Source organism: Rattus norvegicus, chromosome 19, assembly GCF_036323735.1.
Source record: "Rattus norvegicus strain BN/NHsdMcwi chromosome 19, GRCr8, whole genome shotgun sequence".
NCBI lineage: Eukaryota > Metazoa > Chordata > Mammalia > Rodentia > Muridae > Rattus > Rattus norvegicus.
Genome location: NC_086037.1, coordinates 65,697,788 through 65,721,739, shown reverse-complemented (window position 1 = coordinate 65,721,739; position 23,952 = coordinate 65,697,788). Strand labels below are relative to the sequence as shown.

General features: G+C 52.6%; 1 protein-coding gene across 2 annotated transcripts; it reads right to left on the bottom strand.

Annotated features, from left to right (window-relative positions):
* Positions 1 to 673: 673 nt before the first annotated feature.
* Positions 674 to 22,456, bottom strand: Irf8 (interferon regulatory factor 8). Of its 2 annotated transcripts, none has more exons than NM_001008722.2 (9): positions 22,407 to 22,456; positions 18,677 to 18,851; positions 14,752 to 14,935; positions 12,984 to 13,072; positions 11,384 to 11,489; positions 10,302 to 10,349; positions 4,855 to 5,235; positions 2,899 to 3,014; positions 674 to 2,384 (listed from the first exon to the last, which is right to left on the bottom strand). In NM_001008722.2, exons 2-9 carry the CDS (start codon positions 18,848 to 18,850, stop codon positions 2,208 to 2,210), a joined length of 1,275 nt encoding a protein of 424 aa, NP_001008722.1. In that variant the 5' UTR covers position 18,851; positions 22,407 to 22,456; the 3' UTR covers positions 674 to 2,207. The 2 variants fall into 2 exon arrangements, with proteins under 2 accessions (NP_001008722.1, XP_038953574.1); XM_039097646.2 differs by lacking the exon at positions 22,407 to 22,456 and adding an exon at positions 19,441 to 22,400.
* Positions 22,457 to 23,952: the final 1,496 nt, after the last annotated feature.

Here is a 23,952-nt window from a genome sequence, read left to right as displayed (position 1 = left end):
AACTGGCCCTGTCTCTGGGAACCCATGACAGCAGAGACAGTGTGCACTGCCTCAAACACAGGATGTCCCAGGTGCATCCACCCACCTAAACTAGCAGCCCGCGTCCACTCGCAGCGGGGGCCCTACACCCAGTTGCTACTTGAATGGCTCCCGGGCTGGTTGTAGCACCAGTGAGGGCCATACTGGACCCGTGTCCAGCATGAGTATGTGTGTATGAATGGAAGATCTTATCTCAGCACTATGACTGGTAACTGTCCCACTGATGCTTCTAGAAGCTTCCAGAAGGGTGCTATCAGTGCAATCTCCTTCCTCCACTCCCTCCCACGCTTCATGCAGCCTGAGCTCATCGTGGATTGCCTGCTGGGCTCTCCAGTGTCTTCTACTCTCCAGACCTTTCCGCCATTGCCTTAAGAGGGAAAAACAAAGCCCTTAATCCTTAAAGTCTCAGCCCATTGTTTCTTTGAAGTTCCTCCTTTAAGAATCCACAGTGACTCATGCCTCTCCTCCCCTCACTAAGGAGGCTGAGGCAGGAAGATTGCAGTGAGTTCAAAGCCTGGGCTTCAGAGTCAGATCCAGTCTCATCAAAATAAAAAAAATTTTTTTTTAAAAATCCTGGAATCTAATGAAAATTACATTCAAAAGTGATTTTTAAAAAGCAAGATACACACGTCGGTTTTATGAAAAAGCAACTTGTTTTAATAAAAGATGAGAACAATACTTTTTAAGTGAATACAAAAATAAATATTTGGATTACAGAGTTGGGCACACTTGTACTCTGTGAGGCAGGTGGGGGGCGTGGCGTGTGACAAGGGGCCAGTGAACAGGTCGTCCTGGCTTTGGAAGAGATGTTCCTGCTTTGGCTGAGTGGGGAGAAGCAGACCCCAGGATTCTGTTTTCATGAGTCACATACTATGGTGACCCTGACTGTGGAACAGGACCCACACCCAGCACCATTCACCATGAATGTCACCAACGTCCTTAACTTTTCAGGTTGTAAGGTGTGGCCTATCACTCGTAGCTGCACCGGACTGTCTTCCACACCCTCCTGCTTCTCCCCACTTCTCAGAACAACAGTCAACAGGTTAAGGCGTTCCCTGCCCTTCCCCAGGGAATGCTGAGCACATTAGAGGCTCCTCTAACTGCACTGAGCCTGTAACCCAGGTTGGTTACAGAGTAGAACAAATAGAAAAGGTCTCTCCTGTCCTCACACAAAAGGAGATAATGATGTTCCCTGTCCCCACATCTGCTTGGCCTCTGTACCTGCTGTGTACTGATGCAAACTAAACCCTTGACAGGGACTCCTACAGAAAGTGTCCCTTAGGCAGGACTGCAGTCACCGATTTAGATTGGACAGTCAGATTGGGGGCGCAAACCGGGCTGAGGGTGGGTTTTCCGCTCTGAGTCTGCTTTGTAGGATGCATACCCTTTCCCTGGTACATGGACAGGCACTTCTGAGCCCAGAGCAGTTTGGATATTGCTTTTCACTGGGTCTTAGGACTGGGTGTGGAGCAGGACAAGGAAAGGGTGAGATGCCAGTGAACGGCACACTCCTCTCCACAGTGCCTGGTCCTACGATGCCCCATACAGCCCTGTCAGCTGACACAGAGTCATGGGAATCGATGAGCCGCAACCAAAATTCCTGCGAAGCTCACAGTGTCCACACCCATATTTACAATCGACCCCACTTCACAGGAAAGGCCTAAAGTGATTTACGGTAGAGAGTGTGAAACCATTTTAAAATTGAAACCCATTTGGGGGAAAAAATATTGTCAACTTATTTTCTCAGACTTCGGACCAAAAACTAAAAGAAAAGGCCTGAACAGTAAAGTCTCTTTGTCTACAATCAAGCAGAGAAAGTCATACATTTTTACCCTCAACCAGAAAAGGACAAAGGCAGATCTGCTGTCACCAGATGATTAGAGCCATCACCATGTGACAAAGACCTCAGCATGCAGAAAGAAGGCCAGCCACTAATGGTGAAGGGGGTAAATGCAGGAAAGGAATGCTTTGATCACAGGTTCTGACCACTGCCCCTGCAAGCTTCTGACTCCTGCCTGAGCAAGAGCTTGTCCATCTGTGAGCTTCCTGAGGCCCCTCTGAGGACACCCGCCCAGCCCAGTCAGAGGGGTCCACGTCCATCCAGAATTCTCTTAGTCACAGAATCTTGAAACTTGAGCTTGGGTGAGGTGGGGTGCCCGGATTGAGGCTTAGACGGTGATCTGTTGATTTTCTCTGAAAAAGGGTCTCTGGTGTGAGGTACAGATATCTGGAAACATCCGAAAGGCCTGGTCTGGCTGGGGTTCCTCCAGGGCTGGCATCAGGGAGCCTGCCCCACAGCTCTTGCCCGCTTCCTCCACCATCTGCCTGGCATACAGCTGCTCTACCTGCAAGAGTCGTGTGCAAAGTCAGAAGGGAGGTGGGAGGGAATTGGGGCCGTGCTCCACCACAGGTCCTCTGATTCCCCTCCGTGACAAGAAGGAGACAGGTAGGCAGCGTTCCTGCACATTGCTAAGAGTGTTCTCCCAGGACTGCTCCAAGCTGGCTAGCGGATGCTCAGAATATCACCATCACCCATCCCAGAGTGCCACTGCTCACTCAGACCATAGTCAAAGAGACTGTAATCTGTCACTTAGACCTTAGGGCCACTGGTCAAATGGAAATCTGAAGAGGAAGGAATGGGAGAGGGGAGGGAAGGAAAGTAGGAGAGAGCAGAGGAAGAAGGAAACCCAGATGAAGAGAGTCCCAACCTGGGAAGCTACCACAAAGGTGACGAGAGCCCCATATGGTCTCGTTCCGACCTCTGCCCTGGTCGCATAGGAGGAACGCCCAGCCCTTGCGTCTCTTCTCACCCTGGGATAAAGCTGGATAGCTGGGCACACAGATGCTGCTAGCTCTCACCTGCACCAGAATGAGTTTGGAGCGCAAGGGCGCTGTGTCTGGAAACTCCTCCCCAAAGCACAGAACCACCCTGCTATCAGGCAGGCGGCTCTGGGTGGCGTAGAACTGCTGCAGGTCTGGAAGGACACAGAAGCCATATGAGCTACATGTAGTCAGGGCTCAGGGCTGGGGTGCAGAGCTTGGAAAGGAGTCACAGATCCCCCAACAGCCAAGCAAAGAGTGGTCAGCCTCAGGCCCCTGGGGCTTTGGACACGTGCCCGCTTGGCTAAAAGCCAACCAAGGACCTGTGGAATCTGTCACTCCCAAATACTGCTAGGCACTTTAGAGAACTTTTTGTGTGGATTTGTTTGGGGGGGGGGGAGACAGGATCTCACTGTGCAGTGCAGGCTGGCCTAGAACTCTCCATGATCCTCCTGCCTCTGTCCCTTAAGTACTGGGATTGTGAGTGAGTGCCACCCTAGGTGTTAGCTGGATTTGAACACTTTTCGATGGTACAGTTGCTAGTCCCCACCCCCACCCCCACCCCCACTCCCTACACTGTGAACCGCACTCCCTGCCTGCCCTGGAGGTGCATGAGTTTGAGGGATACAAGCACCTCTTTCAGCTTCTCCAAGGTCCCCAGAGCGGAGACCCAGAGCAGCAACACAGTCTTGTGCAGGAGTCGTGGAGGACCGTGGGTTCCCTAGCTCCACAGGACAGCCTGTAAGCGCTGAGCAGAGCAGGGTGACAGCTGCTGCATGCTCAGGGTGACTCTGCCTGACCTCTCCAGCAAGTGTAACCCTGACACTCCCACACCTGAGCTCGCACACACCCAACTCCTACCCTCCTAGGACCCTCATCCTCTCTGTCTTCCTAAGGCTTAACACTTTAATACAGTTGCTCCTGTCATAGTGACCCCAACCCATAAAATTATTTTTGTTGCTACTTTGTAATTTTGCTACTGTTGGGAATTGTAATACAAACATCTGTGTTTTCAGATGGCATTAGACGACCCCTGTGAAACCTGCAAAGGGGTCGAGACCCACAGGTTGAGAATCACTGCTCTTAATGTTCTCAGACCCAGCACAAACTCTGGTTCTCAGACAACTCTGGACCAGGCTGATGAAGGCAAGGGACAGAGGGCAGAGGGCACAGAGAGGAGGCTGGCATGTGGCAGGTGGCTGCAGGCACTGACTCTTACCCCCACCCTTGGAAAAAACTCAGGCAGGGTTTAAACACCTTCCCCACTGAGTCAGAAAAGCTGGCATTGGGGTTGGGGATTTAGCTCAGCGGTAGAGCACTTGTCTAGCAAGCGCAAGGCCCTGGGTTCGGTCCCCAGCTCCGAAAAAAAGAAAAAAAAAAAAAAAAAAAAGCTGGCATTGAGAAGACATGGGCCTTGGGAAGTGCTTCATACAGAGTGAGAGAGCACGTCAACCAGGGGCCTTGAGGGCTAACACGTTTATTTTGCGTGGCTTTGCAACACGATGTCATAAAGAATTCACTTGTGAGAACTGTGCGATTGACTTAAAAAAAAAAAAACAAAGCCACAACAAAACCTCATAATGCCTTAAATATGTACTGTGTGTTGAGCCTCACTTGCAGCTGTCCTAGATCGCGGGCAGCCAGCCCACGGGCTGAGGGCTGCACACACTGACCACCGCTTCCAGGGACCCTGCCAAGGTAAAGGAGCTGAAGTCCTGGAATCTGCATTTCTAAGCCGTTCTCAGAAACAACCATCAACTTCGTCAACTCCAAAAGGAAAGGCTCCAACTCTGTGGTCCTGTATGCCCAAGGGAAAGTGGCGAGGGCTCCCCAAGCTGCTCGGGGAGCACAGACAGGGCAGGCTTCAAAGGTTCTCCCCAGCTGCACCATTGCCAAAGCCAAGGGAGAGGAAACTTAGTCGGAGATGCAGGAAGCGCAAGGAAGGAGGTGGGCGTGGCCTCTAAAGCAGGCACAGCGAGATGATTGGGTACTGACCTCGGAGGAACATGTTGGTGTCAAAGACCTGCACCACCTCATCCCGCTCCAGCTTGTTGGGTCTACCCTTGCACACCACCGCGTTGCCGCTGCAGAACACGCGGCCCTGGCACAGCCGCTTCACGAACACACCCTTGCGGTTGCTGTGCAGGAGCACGCCGCGCTCCAGGTGTCCAAACAGCTTCCGGGTCACCTGCCTCTGCCGCTCACTGGGGATGGTGTCCGCCGCCGGGAAGCACACGGGCTCCAGGCCGTCCGGCCCATACAGCTTCGGCAGCCCCGGCTGGCTCAGGGATAGGCGGCAGCCCTCAAGGGAGGTGGTGGTGGCCTGGCCCACCAGCTTGCCCCCGTAGTAAAAGTTGATCACCATCTGGGATAAGGCTGTGGGGATCAAGAGCACAGAGCAGTCAGGCCTACAAGATGGGGAGCCCAAGTCCCTCCTTCCCAAAGGCTCAGAGTCTATTCCTTCTATATCCTTCCAAGTGGTTCTGAGAGGCAGAGAAAGGTCAACCCCTGAGGCTGGCCGGCCAGCCAGTCTCACCTACTTGGTCAGATCCAAGCCAGTGGGAGACCCTGTCTCAAAAAATAAGATAGACAGTGCCCAAGAAACAATACCTAAGACTTGCCTCTGACTTCCACACGTACATATGTTCATGCATTCATATACACATGAACCCACACACATATGAACATGTATTCATATACACATGCACCCGCACACATATGTATTCATATACACATGCATCTACACACACATGGGCACAGGTGGGAACATGCATTCATTCACACATGTATACATGTGAGTACAGAGAGAGAGGGAGAGAGAAACAGAGAGACAGAGAGAGAGAGAGAGAGAGAGAGAGAGAGAGAGAGAGAGAGAGCGCGACCTAGGAAGGCCTGGGAACTGCACCAAGTTCAAGACATACAAACATTGCCAATGTAATTTCTCATGAGGTGCCCTGTGGCTCTGGTTCCCTAGTCACCCTGTGACCTGGACTCAGATTGAAAGCCTCTGTACGACCCTACATACAGTCTGTCTCCAGAAAGACCTAGAAGCACTCTCTTTGCCTTATGAGCAGCACAGGAGGGAGCTGTGACCATAAGGGGTGGCTACACCCTCGCCATCCCTTCCCTCTGTCACCTCAAGAGCTGGGGTGCAGGTTGGAGGGGGAGGTATTTGCATCACACATGTGAAGTCCTGGGTTTTATCCTCAGCACCACGATGTAAACCAACAAAATAATAAAACTTTTTAAGAGGGAGAGAAAAGCTTCCCAACCAACAATAATAATCCCAAAGATTTTTTTTTTGGGGGGGGAGGCTTTCAACTGGAGCCGTGAGGCTGGAAATTTGCCAGCCCTGTATTTGGCTCTCGTTGACTTTCCTTTGCTTCTGCCTCTGGCTTCCTGTCTAGTAGGAGGTGGCACTGATGTCCTCTTACAGGCAAGGACAACAAGATTCCAGACAAGGTTACAAAGTGAAAAGGCAAGAAAACCCTGACTGACAGCCAGCGTGGAGGCAGGGTTCCGGTGAGGGGCGAGAACACCAGGAGACCAGCCCCAAGCTACAGGGTGGGCACTGGAGAAGCTCTGTAACTGCTGCAAACCGAATTCTCCACCATCAGCACCCTTATGCATCCTAAGCTTCGCCTGACCACCTCAGACCAGTCCAGGCTTCTCTCTGGAGCCTCACGAGTTGATCGCTCCCCAAACCCGTGGTGCCCTAAAGCTGTGCAGTCACCAGGTCTGTAAGAATGATACCAGCGGCTCACCCCGCATTTGATCCCAGACCCACCATGAAAATCATGACATCGGGATGAGCACCAGGATCACCTACGCTATCAGCACCATCAGCCTCAACACGTGCACCTCGAGCACCGTCACCATCTGCATCGCCCTCTGTACTGGACTCTAGCACTGCCTCGTCACAACTGTGTGACTTGAGGTAAGTGGCTTCACCTCTCTGTGCCTGCTTTTCATCAGCAAGGTAGAGATGGCGAGAGCGTCTGCTTTGTGTGTGTGTGTGGGGGGGGGTCTTTGGTGAGACCACATGAGCCAGGGAAACGGGACAAAATACGGTCCACAAATGAGACCCCTGAGACTACGCACTGAAATCCCTGGTCTGCAGGGATTGGGCACATCCACACATCTGACCCCTGCGGTGCCTGGCTGGTCACTGCAGCCATTTTGTAGGCTGAAGAGGTGATGGTGCAGGCCCTGCCAGTCCAGCTGTTTGCTGAGGAGCCTGGACTTGCTCCCCACAGCAGGTTGGCTCCGCCTCACCCTGGAGTGCTGACCAAGTCCTCTCTCCTATCCTGGTCTGAAGACCTGGAGCACTGGTTACCACAGAGAGGCAGCTACCATGGAATAGCCCTCAAGGCTCTGCACAGTGCCATGCTCTCCCCTACTCCCTGTGGTCCCCCTGCCTCACTCATCTCACCCTGTGTCATCTCTGCAGTCAGGAAGCCTGGCTGAAGCTTATCTACAGAGACAGGGCGTGTGAGCAGGGTTCTGGAAGAAGAGCTCAGGGAGCCTGCTCCTAGCAGTGGCTGAGGACACCTCGCTTCCCTCCCTTGTGCTGAGACAGCTGTGCAAAGCTCAAGGACACTTCCTCCTCACAGCCTGACTTTTACCTCTCACTCAGATGGCTGCAGGTCTGGGCCCAGCCAGTGTGGCCCCAGAATGCATTGGTCAGCAGACTCTCAGGGCCACAGCCCAGGGCTGACAAAGCGAAAGGCTCAGCCGTGACCCCAGGCCTCTTGTGAGTGGGTTAAGGGAGGCACATGCCCTCAGAAGCTTGTACAACAAGCTAAGTTCTCCATCTGCAGCCAGGTCTAAAAGGACACCACACACAGACAGGCCAGCACCAGAGAGAGGGAGTATCATTCACTTATGGTTTCCTTACTCGGTGAGCGCCTGCCTCTATCTCCCTGATAGGTTCCCAGAGCTTCTCCCTGAGGTCCACTGAGTCTGCCATGAAACCAGACTGCACAGTGGCTCGTCGGATGGCTCAGAGATACCACCTGTCTCACGGCAAGCAATAGTGAGGATAGATCCCCACTCTGGGGCCTCAGTCACACTCTCGGGGTCTGTGAAATAGAGAGGACCTGTCTCCATAAGCTAGGGGAGGATGAAGGCATGGGGAGGAGAAAAGAACCCTCGAGAGTGTCAGCCTTGGCTCTGGCACCCAAAAATCACAGTGCGAACACCAGCTGTCGCTATCAGCACTGTTACCATGGTTACCAGCATTATCACCATCAGTACCATGATGCCATCCTCATCATCACCACCACCATCATCATCAGAAACATCACCGGTGGGAACAGCTTTTTTCTGGAAATACCTCTCGCCTTCAGAAACTGAACTTTTGTCAGGCTCTGTGACCAGGTTAATGATTTGCCCTGAGACCATTTAAAATGAATTATGCCCTCGATTTGTCTCCATACCGTGTCCTCTCCCTGTTTAACCTGCCTTTGAGAGACCCAGGAAACCAACCTTACTCTGCCTCAGCTTTCCCACAAAGCCAGCTTTTTACAACTCAAGTCAAAGGCACAGCTTAAATCTTCGATTGCATACTCTTCCATGCCTATGACCCAGAACTGTGTGGGGTGTGTGTGTGTGTGTATGTGCACACATGTGTACACACTATGGCAATTGTTGGTGTTTAAATCTGGGCACTTGTCCAGACAAAACACACCAAACCAACATGGTTCCACGTGGAGAAGTTTGATGAGAGAAGAAGAGTAGAAGAGAGGAAAGGCCAGCCATGGGCACGTGGGGGGAAGTGGGGGATGGGGAGAGAAAGGACAGGGACAAAGAGGGCACGAGAAGAGGAAGAGCAAGAGAGAGCAAGAGGGAGAGGAGGGGGGCAAGCAGCCCCCTTTATAGTCAGGCACAGCTGACTGTTGCCAGGCAACTGTGGGGCGGAGCATATCTGGCTGCTGCCAGTTAGCCGTGGGGTGGAGCTTAGACAGAATGCCAAGGGTAATCATTCGCTGAAAACAGCCAACAGGTTAAAAGCAACCATAAAGGAAGCAACCAACCCAAAGAGCTGGAACCCACATGAGGATATAAACCAATAACGTGTCCTCAGCTCCGACTGCTATGTTCAGTCAGCTGGGGTTGGCAAAGTAGCCTCTTCCCCTCAAAAACTCTGTTCACGATCTCTTTAAAAGAAATCCCTGGGGTTGGGGATTTAGCTCAGTGGTAGAGCGCTTGCCTAGGAAGCGCAAGGCCCTGGGTTCGGTCCCCAGCTCCGGAAAAAAAGAAATCCCTTAGTCCTTTCCCATACTGTATTTATTGTGCTGTTCCATAAACACAGAGCAACGCCCTTTGTTGGGGACAGACGGACACATCAGACACACGCGACAGAGAGACAAAATAACACAGACTGCAGAGAGGACAGCCAGAAGACACGGGGAGGGGAGGAGAATCCAGATGTAGGCTCGCTCTCCATTTACAGGGCTCCAAAGGGGAGAAATCATTTCGTTCGTTAAGGTATCTGTAGGGAGAATTTCGTACGTCTGTCTGTATGTTGGTCCTGTCAATAATCAATCTGACAGCCTATGGCTTAGGCAGGAAATAGGAGGAGGGACATCCGGGAGGGAGAAAGAATTCTGGGATAGATCCAGGCATGGGAGACTGGCGCAGGAAGATGTGAGGAGACAGACGCATGGTAACTGAGTACAGGGAACCAGTGACGTGGCAAAATGTAGGTTTGAATAAATGGGATATTTTAAGTTATGATCCAGTCAGAGAAGAACCTAGCTATATGGCCAAGGTATTTGTAAATATATTTTGAGTCTGGGAGAACGGGGCTGGGAGGAGGAACCAGAACCAACTTCTACAGGCAGCACTGGTGCAATCCACATCATCACCACCAGTACCAGTAACATCGGCACCACCAACATCCGCACCAGCATCAGCACCATCAGCAGCATCACCATAGCCATCCGCACCATCAGCCTCTGCACCAGCATCAGCACCATCAGCATCAGTACAACCTTCTCTATGACTCTCACTACGGAGTTGGAAATGAGAAAAGGTAACGTGACCCTGCACGGCAGACACTGACCAACTGTGTCTCTACTAGACCATGTTCGTAGCAGTGCAGCACACAGGTTCTCACAGCATTTCGCACATGGTGAGCTTGATGCTCCAAGAGGTCAGCCCCCTCCACGCAAGGCCGAGGCAGTAGAGCAGCCTACACTCCCTGGTGCACGGCTGCCTCTAAAGACGCTCTCGGCTGACTATGATCACCTCGGGGAGGTGTTCAGCAAAACTGGGCCACTTGCCTGCTCCCAAACCACACAGAAGGAGGAGGAAGAATTAGTCTTCCGAGCCTATCCCCCGGGGCCACACTTGTTCATAGGACCTTGGGGCCCCGCCCACGTCGTGGGGCTATTTTTCGAGCAGAGCCTGTGCCAAGCCCACCCAGTGTACCCTGGTACCTGAATGGTGTGCGTCATAGGCAGTATACCCAGTCACCAGTGGCAGGCCTGTAAGCAGAAGAAAGAAAAGATGTGCCCAGCTGAGCTGGTGCTCTGGGCAGGAAGGACCCAAGTATCCCCAGGGTATAGGATGGGCTGCTGCTGCTGCTGCTGCTGCTGCCGCTGTCAGTGCTGGTGGGCAGACCTCACTCTCTGTGAGCACTCATGCTCGCAGACACAGAAACCCACCATAGTGGAGAGGACTTCCTCGGTGCTGTGGCTTCCTGTCCTGGTGCTAAGCTTCCTTCCTACCCATATGACACTCGACTATATGTACAATGGTCAGGACTCGTCTCACAAGGGACCCTGGGGTTCCAGGCAGTTTTGCCAAAGGCACCCTCCCAGCACAAGGCCCCTTGCGGGACACTAACACCCGCAGCCTGGAACCCTCACAGTCCTGCAGGGCCAGCTGAGACCTCCGGGCAGCTCCTGTCTTAGCAGAAAGAAGCAAAAGAGGAAACCAAGATGCCCTTGAGACACAAAAGTTGCTCACACACCGAGGTAGGGGCCCAGGTGAAAAATCCTCTGAGTATCTACAGACTGGATGCACCTCCCAGATACTAACAAAGGAGTGGGTCCTTTATTTAACTCTCTGATTCCACCAGGCAGGTCCTGGTGCCCTGTTTTATGGATGAGTAAACAGGAGGCACCACCAAGACATGAAACTCCCCAAAGAGGGGTTCTAAGCTACTCCCCACTCCTGATGGAGCTCCATTCCCACTCCCGAAGCCCTGGTTCTCTCTGGCTCTGGGGGCGGCCTGATAGTCAGGGAGGAGACAAGAGGCTGAGAGATATGGCCTCCCTCAAGTCTTGGGGATGTTGGCAGACTCCTCTCAACGTCCTGGGAGTACAGGGGAAGAGTGGCCATGTAAAACTACCTATTGTCGACCCTTGTGCCTGCCTGGGAGGCTGCATCTTGGCTGTCCCAGTCCCTGGCTGTGACTCAGGAGCCTTCCACAGGACATGGATCCTGACGGTGGCAAGTACCCCCTACCGTAACACAGACAGCCTAATGGTTGCCAAGGCCAGACACACACACTTACCTGCGTTGGGCTGCTGGGCCCACCAGTCAGGGAGGATCTGGCTCCTGCAGGCCTCTGGAGGGGATGGGCTCCTTTTGGCTATTCCCATGTATTCATCCACAGAAGGCTGGAGGACCAGGTGATAGAAAAGAGCAGTCGAGTCACGGGTCACCAGCCCAGTCTTCCTTCCACCCCGTGTTCGTAAAACCCGACACCAGATACACAACTAAGTCCACAACTTTATCTCGTGAGCGAGAACCTGAGCTTCCCTTTGCATCAGACGCTAGCTTGCACACCCACTGGGCTGGCATTCTAACTAGCCTTGGCTACGAAAGAGTTCGCTGGCCTTTGGATGCTGGGAAGCATGGCCCAGTCCTGGGGCAACCCTCTGGGGTGACACGGAGCCAATCCTTCTGTGCTCTGAGAACTTCACTCAGAGAGTCACAGGGGTCTTGGGCCTTCAGTGGTGGATGCGTCCAATTAGGAGACGTCCTGAAACCTCCTTTGCTTGTGACCCTGGTGTGGCATCATAACCAACGACTGGCTCAGGCAAGTTGGCAGTAAAGGCTTATACTGAAAACAAGACAAGGTGCAGGGGACACAGAATCAAGACCACCCAGGTCACAACGGCCATGTGCCGCAGAGCCAGGCAGCTTGGGGCGGGTGATGCTGTCTGGCTGCACTGCTTGCTGTTCCACAGAAAGCTGCAGGGCGCACAACTGATGCGGCGTTGCTAACAACAGTCTTAGTTTCCTTTTTGTGACGACACTGAGCTGGGGATGGAAACCAGGACTTTGTGCACGCGAGGCAAGCGCTCTAGCACGGAGCTACACCGCCAGCCTTTTCCCCTTTTGGTTCCGAGGCAGGGTCTCGTGAAGTTTTCCACCTTGAATCCATTCTGCAGCCCAAGCAGGCCTTAAACTCTCCTGGGCCACCCACCATCTAAGAGACATCATCTTGCTTATTCGAGCTTAAAGGGTTGTTTCAGCTATGAAAACCCCACCTTGTATAGACACTGAAAGGATACATAAAGAGGTTAAAAGCAGACACACAAAAAGCCATCTGTTTGACTTAAACAGAGCCCACCGTGCCTTCAGTTACAGGCTGCCAACCATGCATGCGAAGGTGGATTATTCTAAGATCTGTGTTTTGTGTACGCTGCTGGGAACTGTCGCGCACGCCAGGTGAGCACCGGACCACGGGCTAGTCCCCACCACAATGAGTGGATCCTACTGGCCTCAGTCATCCAATCCCATGGCACATTCAGGAGTAAAACTTGTGTATGAGAAAGCAAGCCATCTAGTTGCCGTGAGGCCAGGAGGATGACGAGAAGCGGTGGAAAAGGTCACGGTCTAATCCTGAAGCCAGGCTAAGAGGCAAGGCTAAGACTCCATGGAGATCTTCAGAGCTGCTACTCAATGTGTTTAACTAAGCTCAGAGATTAACAAAGCTCTGCTGGTAGCCCAAAGGGCATGCAGTAAAGGGAGGCTGCCCTAGGGAGGTAGCTGGGGAGTCCCTCGCTCCATCTCTTCAGGTAGGAGAGCCCAAGGCTCTCGAAGCCTCTGAGGGTTAGAAGCAATGTCTGGTCCTCCTGGAAGATGCCTGAGACCCCTCCACTAACCTCCTTGATCAGCTCCTCGATCTCTGAACGGCCACACTCCATCTCCGTGACGTCGCTCATGCAGCCCGCAGGTGCCACGCCCAGCTTGCCTATGGGAAAGGGGACAGACACCGTGACCTAGAGCAGCTGAGCACTGCAACCTTTTCTTAAAATGCTGAACTAAGGAAACGGAGGTGGTGAGTGTCCTCGCTGGTTTTGACCAGCAGCTGCTGGAAGGTTTGGGAAAGGCTCAGCCGTTCCTTCTCATGGCTCGGTCATCTGATCCGCCAAGTCAAAAGAGAGAAGTGGTGGGTGGTGGAGGGGTTGTAAACACGGGCTTTTAAAGGACAAGGGCCAGACTTTGGTTTCTTCCTTCTATCTGAACCCCGTCCAGTTCAATTTTACACCAGGCAATTATGGCCCATAGACTGAAGGTAAGTTTGCTAGTCTGGGTGTTTGAAAACACCCAGAGATTTCCTGGAAGGTACGGAGCCAGGTAGCAGAATAGCTTCCGTGTGTGTGTGTGTGTGTGTGTGTGTGTGTGTGTGTGTGTCACACCCCGGCCACATGGTGAAGTCACACACATGCCATTTCACTCACAGTCTCTGCCTGCCTGCCAAGAGGGCCAATGCTTTTATCTGCTGGTATCCTGGTCCAGATGGGTTCGGACTAACTTGGTATCTCTTCCCTGGTCAGACATTTGCCATCAGAGGTTAACCTCCAGGAGACACAGCAGGACTAACAAACAGCCCCCACCCCACCCCCAAGGCTCCACACTCCCAGGAACCTGTGTGATCTCCCCATTGCTTCATCCAGAGGGAGAGATTCACCTAGAGGCCATTGTTGGACAAGCAGAGGGCAAGAGCCTCACCCACTCACCCACCCACCCACCCACCCACCCACCCACCTGGAGAGGCTAGCAAATCACTCAAGTTCACAGTACAGTATACCAGGGGAAATACTATGCAAATGCTACTTTCCTCTGCTCTCCTTCACCCAGACACTGCCGGTGATGGGGCTCCACCCATGCTATAAACAAGTCAGGGCCATCTACCAGGGCAAGCCTGGCTGATCCTGGGGGAACAGGGCTCCGAAAGAAACTTCCCTATTGCTTCAAATCACTGCGAAGGCAAACAAGCCAGGAAGTGTGGCTGTCTGACCTTCCAGAAACAGTACAGAACTGGCCAGGCCCTGGGAGCCATGAAACTCTAATGGGGAAGGTCAATGTGCCTTCATTCCTTTACAGATGCTTCACCGCTGGAGAGACAACTTGGGGATGATGTTATCCCTGCCAGCAGTGACACACTGAGGCCATCGGTGAAGTCCCCACTTCTGACCTGCCTAACCGGGAGACCTTTTCACTGGGCCTTACTGCCCATCCCTGCCTTGCCCACTCCTCCCCAGCCTCCCCTGCAAAATGCTAGACAGCAAAAGGGAATTCTGCATGGCAGACTTCAGCAGAGCCTCGGGACGCATTCGGGCAAGTTTACGCTGAGCTCCAGGGGCTCTGCCAGCTTCCTGCTCTGACCCAGAGTCCACCACCCTTCCCCACCCCCACTCGGCCACTCCCTCTGCAGGAAGCCGCCACTTGACAGCACATGGCGTGCGTGCGTGCCTGTGAGGTCAGCAGACCAGCTCTCGGTGTCTGCTTACACAAGAGAGAACAAGTTTGGTTTGCTAAAAGCGGGCGCCCAAACCCTGTGGGCGGCATGGCCCTGTGGAGACCGAAGGTTTCAGGAGCAGAGCAGGGAAGGTTCTAGAAGGCTTCGTGGTCCCAACAGATAGTTACATTTTTGCTCTTCCTCGGGGACGATTCGGTAAACTTTGTATGGCTCGGAAATGTCCAGCTGGGACCGGTCGGTCACCTCTTCAAAATCCGGGCTCTTGTTCAGAGCGCAGCGTAACCGTGTCTTCCACGTGGCTGGCTCAGCTTTGTCTCCCTCTTTAAACTTCCCTTTAAAAACTGCCCAGGCCTGAAGAGAGAGAGAGAGAGAGAAATGCAGTAAACACAGAAGGACACAAACCACAGAGTTCAACCCCAAGGCAGGCTGCACACCACCCCGCTCCCCAGAGTCGTTCCTGGCCATCAACCCTTGTCCAAGGTCAGGACTTCACGAAGACCACTGCATCTGAACCAGCAAGAGGGTCCCCCAAAACCACGCAGCAAGGCTGGAATTTGAACCCACACCCTAGGATGCATCTTCAGCAAAGTCTTCTGGCTTGACGGGCCTGGGGGGCCTCAGGTTACGAAGCCTGAAGAGGAAGGTGTAGATGACTTCACTAGCACAGTCAAAGACTTTCTGCCTTTTCAAATAATGCCCAGAGCATGAAAAGGAACACACGTATCCACCACTCTCTCCTTTTAATAGAAAAATTTGCTTTTGCATTTTTGCATGACTCTAGCCATTTAAGACTCAGTGAATTGTTCTCCCTTTTTTTTTTTTTAAATTCCATTTTTTCCAACCTGTCCAAAGCTTATGATCAAAGCAAAGACCAGGAATTAAAAGCAGGGGCCTACTTAATACAGTGCTTGCCATGTAAGCATGAAGGCCCGGGTTCAAATCCCCAGTACCCACAGAAAAAGATGGGTATGTGTGCCTTTGACCCCAGCACTGGGGACAGGGCAACAGAATCCCCAGAGTTTGTTGGCAGCCAGCCTAGCCTAATCCCTGAGCTCCAGGTTCAGTGAGATCTTTTGTCTAACGAACACAGGTGGACAGTGATAGACAGAGACGCCCAGCACGGACCTCTGGCCTCCAAATGCGCACACACACGCACATGTACACCTACAGGGGACACTTATGTTCTAGGGCAATGCTCTCTGCACTGTTGATGCCAAATCTTGTATTTCTGCTCAGCAAGAAGCTAGAGGAACATTCCAACCCCCCGGGCCTGAGTGGTCACTTCCTCTCTGACATAGTTGCAAACCCACTTTTAGAAATATTTTTTTTTAAGTAGACAGTTTCCAATTCTGGCCCTTGTTGTAAATGGCGTTGCTGGCCACACACTGACTTGTGGGGCTGTCGTGAACTCAAAAGCAGACAAGAACAGCTGGAGTGACTGGAACAGTGACTTTGGGGCTGGGCTTACTGGAAGTTTCTGCCTCTTCACCACGGACATAGTGAAGACCATCCTACACATGAAGGCATTCTCCAGCAGTACCTCTCCCTGGATATAGCAACCTGGAACATCTGCCACCCCCTCCCCCAAAAATCATTGGGTGATTTAGGCACCTGAGGAAGCATAGATACCGCGGCCGTTTCCCAGTCGGCAGGCAAGGGATAGATCTGTGGTGTCTCACAGCATTCCCCAGTTTATCCCTTCATTCTGGGCTCATGGTTCCTCTTCGAGGGAAGCCTGGAGGCCTCGGGTATCAAATCAGACTCCACAGTCAGGGAGCATCTGAGACAGCACTGGGTACCAGCATGGGACTACCCTGAGCTTAGAGATCTGCTCATCTCTAAAGGGCTATCTTAGCTGCACGGTCTCCAGGGCTGAAGCTATAGAATGGGTGGTCCTGGGACCCACAGAGGCACCTACTGCTTGAAGTTTTCCTCTGCTGACATCGTGTGGTACTGTGCCTTAAAAATTAACACTGGGCAGTGTAGCTCAGTTGATAAGGGATACTTGCTCAGCGTGCATGAACCTTGGGTTCAATCCTCAGCACCGTAGAAACCAAGTATGGTGGTCCACACCAGTAATCTGAACACTCGGGAGGTAGAGGCAGGGGGATCAGAAGGTCACGGTCTTCCTCAGCTACGTGGCAAGTTTGAGATCAGCCCGGACTACGTAAGTTCTCAACTCAAAATAAAGTAAAATTAACCCCTGTCCCATCCTTCAAGGCCCTCTGTACATAGAGTAAGTGATAAATAATTAAGCCTATTATTTATAGGAATCTCAGCCCTTGCCTGATTGACATAAGCTCAGTATCTTTTTCATTCTCTTTCTGTGGTCTACACAGGAAGCAGGCCCCAAGACGCTGCCCGTAGACAGTGGCAGGGCTCTCTGGTGTAATCCCTTTCCCTGGTAGAAAAGCAAGCGTATACCTTTTCCTCAGCACCTACATTTTTTGTTTGTTTGTTTGTTTTTTCGGAGCTGGGGACCGAACCCAGGGCCTTGAGCTTGCTAGGCAAGCGCTCTACCACTGAGCTAAATCCCCAACCCCCAGCACCTACATTTTTAAAGAATTTAACTGGCTGAGAAAAGTGGGTTTCTTACTTAAGCAGACAGCCCCCAAGATGGTTCTATCTGCCCAAGGCCATATCATATGGTTCCTTCAACAGCCAAGTTGTGCCTGACAGATGATAGGGAGGTACCCGCCCCACACAGGACAACTCAGAGAAGACCCTCATCACCCCGTGTCTCCTGCCACTTGCCCACCTCCCGATCAAGTGGGCACCCGTTGATCTCCTGCCATTCCTGCTGAGATTGATGTCTCATTTCAGATTGCCACACAGAGCGACTGCGTAACCAACGGAAACATTGGGAATCTTGCGCATTCTCCTCGGTGCTGTTGAAACGGCTCGCTGGCCATGAAGAACGTTGCATAAGATGCATAAATCTGGGGCTTTATTTCAGGGCTCCTGGTTTGCTGAAGCAGGGAACTGGATGAAGAGAGATCTGCTGTCTCCTGCAACAACTGAGGCCCCTGGTCCAGAATTCTGACCTTTTTTTTTCTGGAAGATTCGTGATGCTCTTTCAACCAAGCACACTGTGCCTTCCTGAGCTTACTGTCAATGCTAATCACGATATGCCTGGTTCAGAGTTGTCACTGGAAAGGGGATACTGTGCCCCTGGAGTACAACATCCATGACAGTCTTGGCAGTCAGAGTCTCTACAGGTCCTGCTCCCCGCTTAAAAACAGTCTCGAGTCAGTTTCTTGTCCTCAGCAGCTCAGTGGGTCTCATGGTCCTCATAACCTTCCAACCCCAGCCCCAGCTCCCAACAACATACAGAACTAAGGGTAGCGGTTTACAACCTGGGCTCTGGGTCAAACCACTAAGGCTACAGCTGCAGTTCACAAAGTAGAAGTGTGGGCTGACCATGACCTAGGGCTCTGAAACTCCCAGAGAGAAATGTAGACGCCCAAGGCCTTAGAAACACTCATAGGTGACTAGAGCAACCCTCATGGGACCTTAAGGAGAAATCACCCTAGTTCTCCATACTGTAAAGAGTCAAGACCTTGGACCAACCGATCCCAAATGCAGGTTCTATCGCACAGGAGCTCGGAGACCCTGGAGAAGCCACTTCTCTCACGGCCCTACGGAACGCAAACAGGACCAGCACCTGCCACCCAGGGGGAGGATGCTGGCTCTCAGCTTAGCTATGTGGCTTGCCCTCAGTGATAGCATTCAGTCCCCTCAGAGGGAGACATTAAGCAAAAGCTCAGGATGCCCCTTGAACCTGACCCGGAAGCAACTGTAGAAGCCTGTCACCCTCATAGCTGGTCCCACCGTGCCAAGAAGGACTCAGGCTTTGAAAGAGCAAAGCCTGGAGCCTTCCTCAGTACGCCGCCGGGCGGAGCATGGCTGTACACCAAGGGTGCAGAGAGGGACAGGAAAGTCACTCTCCACCCCGTGAGGGAACGTGCCAGAACCAGGCACCCCTCCTTGTTTCTCTTGAGATCCTGGGCTATTTAGTCATAGGACATTCCTAAATACCTCCAGAGCCAGAGGGAAACCAGAGACGGGGCGTGGGGGCGCGGGGGACTGTACCTTGAAGATTGAAGCGTCCACTTCCTGGTTGTAGTCTTGCTTGCCTGCGTGTTTCCAGGGGATGCGGAACAGGGTCTTCTCCTCACTCTCCCAGATCAGCCCCGGGTACATGCTGCTGTCAATCTGTTCGATCAGCCACTGTCGCAGCCGCCGCCCGCCATTCCGGTCACACATCCTCGGAAAGAAAACAGACTTCGGTATAACGTCTCTGTGAGTCAGAGCAATCCGGGACCCGACAGACAGGAAGATCAGAGGTGCACACAAAGGCGCCGGCTTGGGAGACATCTGGGCCAGCGACATGAGCAATTAGCAGTGCCTGGTAGTCCTAAACCCAAAGGAAAACCGAAAGGCTGTTCACAGATGTGCCCCACCCACGGCTCTGGATGTGGGTCCAGCTCTTCCCTGACCTCCTGTCCTAGACATTGAGGGCACCTGCTGGGAAGAAGCCCCTCTCCCATGATTCAGTGCTTTCCATGAACTGCCCACCGCTCTGAGAACCACCCTGACGACTGATTCCCATGGGGGGACTGGTGTTCCTCACAGACTTTGACCCCAGCACCACCTGAGAAAGAGAGCACCCTCGAGGCTACTTGCAAACTGCCTTTGCTAGCTAGGGTGGTAACAGGAAGATCTTAAAGAGTAATAGGGTTCTGTTCCCGCTGGCGTGGGGTTTGAACTGGAGTCGTGTTCCAGCTCGGTGACCTTGCAGCCATTTCACCTTAGAGTGTTAAGAATTTGGTCTGGGAGCTGTGAGTGTAAAGTACCTGCGTCAGAGCCTGTGTCCTAAAGGACTCCTCCAGCCATACAGGTAGTTCCTCAGGAACTTTTATGATCAACCCTCGGTGAGAACAAAGGAACGGTACAAAGCCAGCTCAGGGATTCCATCCCCAGACACCCTAACGGCACACTTAGACATTCTCACCGGCAGTATCCTGAAACTTTGCCTTCAGCTTGGGGAAAGAGAGCATTTGTGCATACAGACTTGCAGCCAGCATTTACTAGAACAGCCTGGAAATCCCCAAGGCAGTTGGACAGACGCCCACCCTGGAAACCAGAACATAGTACTTCTAGCCTTCCAACTAAAATGACCTCTTGGGGCAGGGGAAGAAAGAAGTAATCATCGGTGAGGAGATAAGATGTTCCCCCCCAACCCCCCCCCCCCGGAGAACAGTCACTTCCAGAGCCAGCATGTCCCACAAAGCAACATAGCAGTCAGGATAAGAGGTTCACGGGTCAGGAACTCCAGGCTGCGCCAGGTGGCCCTGGGCCCAGGAAAGCCGGCAGCAGCCTGAGAAGAGGGAGGTGAGGTCTCTCCAGGGCGGGCCCTAGCTTTTCTCTCCAGCGGCCCCAGCTGCCACCAGTGGGCTTGGAAGGGGGTGAGGGCTGGAAGCAGAGTCAGACTCCAGTCCATTTTGGGTTCTATTTTTGAGACAGAATCTCAGATCCTGACCTGACCTCCAATTCCCTAGGTTGATGAAGATGGTCTTGAACTCCTGATCCTTCTGCCTCCATTTCCCCCTTGCTGGGGACTGGACCCAGGGTTTGTGCCTGCTAGGCATGCGCTCTGCTGCCTGAGGCACCGCTCAAACAAAACAGCAAGATGGCTGGGAAACCCTGACCTCAGCAAGGGGCTTCGCCTTGGGAAGCCATTGACTCCTCAGTCTAAGGACCCTCCCAAGAAAAGCAGGAAAGGGGTTGGGGATTTGGCTCAGTGGTAGAGCGCTTTAGGAAGCGCAAGGCCCTGGGTTCTGTCCCCAGCTCTGGGGGAAAAAAAAGAAAGAAAGAAAAAGAAAAGCAGGAAAGAGGGGCTAGCTCAAGAAACTGAGAATTCCAAGACCACTGTATTCATAAATGACAGGTCAGAAAGGAATACCTAGGGAAAGAAATAAAATGCTACCAGGTACCCCCCCCCAAACCAAGTAGGGTGCTGGCTTCTACACCTTGTTCTGGAGAGGAGAGCGGGGGCTCTCCTGGCTTGATAGTGTCTTGTGTGGCCTCTAAGGATGACTGTGGGATGGGAGCTGGGTGGGGTGTCCAGAGTATCTGAGGCTATGTCAATTGAAAGCCTCCATTTAACCCCTGGAGATGGATTTGTGAATCGTACCCCATGGTTCCTGAACCTCCTGAAATCTAAAAAGAGTTCACTGGCGTGGCTGGAGTTTCTTCCAGAACAGAAACAACACCTTCTTGTCAGGGATCCTCGGGGGCCCGACACCCCAGAACTGTAAAGGGCAGCTGTCTTAGTGGGGGACAGAGAAAAGGGGTCATTGAAATGAAAGGTGAATCACAGACCATGAAAGCTGGGAAGCTAAAATCCTTTAACCCAGTCTCTTCTACACACAGAAGGGAAGAGATGGGGAGGGGGGGTTCAGCTATCCCCTGGGCACAGCATAAACTGTCAGCATTGTCCCAAGGACAGCACACGCAGAAGTGATGCTTTCATTCATCCTGCAGACTGAAAGCCTCAGCGGGGTCCAGCTCTCGGCACCCAGACAATCCCCTGTTTGCCTTGGCAGCCACCTCTCAGATCCTAAGCAGGCAGAGCCTGACTCTCTTACAACTGTAGACAATTAATGGTTTATAAACACGTTCACTTGACTATAGCTTCCTCTTCTTGATTTTGAGGTAGCATTCCCAGTGGGCCCAGTTCTGTCTGTAGCTAACCTACAACCATGGCAAAGTGTCCTAGGTCGGGCTTCTCACGAGGCGGGAGGTGGGGGGGTAAGAGGCTCGCCTAACACAGATGTCAGCATCTGCACCAGCCATGTGTGGCAGGGCTCACACCATTCCATCTCTTTCATTCAGTCCTGGGCACCACTCTGACCACCACTGAGGGGGAACCCGTCATGGGCATGTCTCTCTCTGACCCCAAGCTTCCTCAAGCCACTGAATCAGTCCCAATTCTTCACGAAGGAGTCTGCCATAACTTAAAGGGACAAACCTAGAATTGACATGTAACTGCTCTTATCTTTGGCTTTAAAAGAAAAGAGTACTAGCAAGCGCAAGGCCATGGGTTCGGTCCCCAGCTCCGAAAACAAAAGAAAAAAAAAAAAAAAAGAAAAGAGTAGGGGTCGTTGAGCACCCGGGTGCCCGAGCTCTGCCTGAAATCCTCTAACACTCAGAAGATAAGGTAGAAGGATAACTAGGAGCCCATCTGAATAAGTCGGAAACAAGACAAAAACAAACAAAAAAGTGATCTACCATTTAAGATTCTAGAACACTCTTGGCTGATTTCTATTAGTTTCTACGACCCCTGAACTCCTTTCCCTTTCCCAACTGTGGGTAAGTAGGGGCAGGGAATGTCTGCACCTACAGCTTGGAGCCAAGCTTAAAGCAAATCTGGTCCTGGGAGCTGTGACCCACACGGAAGATAACTTTCCTTCCGGGGCCAGCTGGGCTACCAGACAATCAGAGAAGTCCAGCGCCACTGGGCAACCAGACTGCCACTAGTAAGAATCAAAGCCAGTCGGTCCCTGGCCGAGCCAGGGGTTTGGATAGTTCACTCCTGGTAGCGCGGCTGCCGCGCGGTGATTGGCAGATGTAACTCTCTGTCCTGAAGTTGCCCATTAGGCAGGTTTTAAAGGGAGAGGTTGTTTGTTCGTTTAGTTGGGTTTTTTGGGAAAGCAATCAGTTTTCGAGAACAAGAACCTGCTAACATGCTGTACCTCCGTTTGGGCGGAGGTGAGAGAGTCACAGCCCTGGCTCGCGCGCCCACCCCATCGCATCCTACCTGCCACCGGTTCCCACGCTGCCCGCGCCTCCGCGACCGGCCGCGGGCTCCCGGAGCAACGCGTGCGCCTGCTTTTATAGACAGGGCGGGGTGGGGGCGGATCCCGCGCTGGGAGCGACGGTCGCGAGAGCTAATTGGGGCGCGGGAGGGGCGCGGGAGGGGCGCGGGCGCCGCCCAATCAGCGCAGCCCTCCGGGTCCGCCTTCTCTGAAGCGCTCGCCTTTCCGAGAAATCACTTCTGCGCGTCCCGGGGCCCCATTGAGCCCCTTTTCTCTCTTTACTCCGGGGGTGGCGGGGGAGGGGGCTGCCCCAAGGATGGCCGGGGGCTGGAGCGTCCGCCTAAGGTCAAGGAAGCTGGTGGTGGTGCTCGAATCATCCTCGGGGTGTCGTTCAGTTTCGGGGCGCCCCTGTCCCGAGCACGTGTCCAGAGGCGCCCTGAGTGTCACCTGCCCGGGCTGGAGTTTCAGAGCAAAGGCCGGTCCCAGAGTTGCGTCCTGGACGACAGCCACTAGCAGGCCGCTCTCCTGGATGGAGGATGATAACCTGAAATTGCGCAGGAAATCTGGGAAACCAGGGGAGTCGCGCGCGCTGGGACTGGGATGCCCCCAGGAAGGCTCCACATTATCCGTTCCCTTGTGTGTCAGGAGCCGGGTCGAGCCTGTTCCCAACCTAAGTAGGAGGTGGGGGCGGGGAGTCTTAAGTGAGGGTCCTGAGGGACTTTCATTGCAGGCTGCCCAATTACACACCTGTGGCCACATTTTCCGGACTCTCATCGGCTTTGAAAAGACTTAGGGAAACGTTGAAGCTGGAACAAGCGTTTTTAACTGGTTCCCAAATACAAGAAATACACGGCTAGGTTTCAAATAAGTACAAATTGAAATAAGGATTTTCCAAACAGAACCTCCTAACCCTAAAAAATTCCGATGAGCATTTTGGTATACCTGAAAGGCACTTATGAGATACAGATTACTGGCTGTTAATTCAGTAGTAAATATTATCCAACAGTCAAGAGCCAAGCGGAATTCCCTAGGACCAAAGAATTTCAAATGAAAACTTCTTTTCAAAGCTCAAAAAGTTTTGTTTTGTTTTGGTTTGGTTTGGTTTAGTTTCCAAGACAGGGTTTCCCTGTAGCCCTAGCTGTCCCCGAACTCACTCTGTAGACCAGGCTGGCCTCAAATTCACAGAGATCTGCTAGCCTCTGCCTCCCAAGTGCTGGGATTAAAAGCGTGCACCGCCACAGTCCAGCTCAAATTCTTTAATAGTAATGTGGGAGTGTTTTAAAGTGTTTGCTGTGAAGGGTAGAGTCCAGAAGTCAGATGCCCTCGGGAGATTTCTACACAGACTCACTCCTGCAGATACCCCTCTCGTTTCCCGAATATGCACCTTATAAGCTTTCGCAGATTTTCCTGCTTACAAATGTCAGAGGCACAGAACAGAGCTCAAATGCCCACCCAGCATGCCAGCCTCTTAGGTAAAGGGAGAGAGAGATTAGGGAAGCCAGCCCAGACGTCTGGTCCTAGCAGCAGGTGTCACTGCAGGACACCAGC

Coding starts and splice junctions, on each gene's coding strand:
- Irf8 (NM_001008722.2), bottom strand. CDS start 18,850: ATGTGTGACCGGAATGGCGGGCGGCGGCTGCGACAGTGGCTGATCGAA. Junction 11,490..12,983: donor TCGAGGAGCTGATCAAGGAG/GTTAGTGGAGGG, acceptor CTGGTCCTCCAG/CCTTCTGTGGATGAATACAT. Junction 5,236..10,301: donor CTATGACGCACACCATTCAG/GTACCAGGGTAC, acceptor TGATCCCCACAG/CCTTATCCCAGATGGTGATC.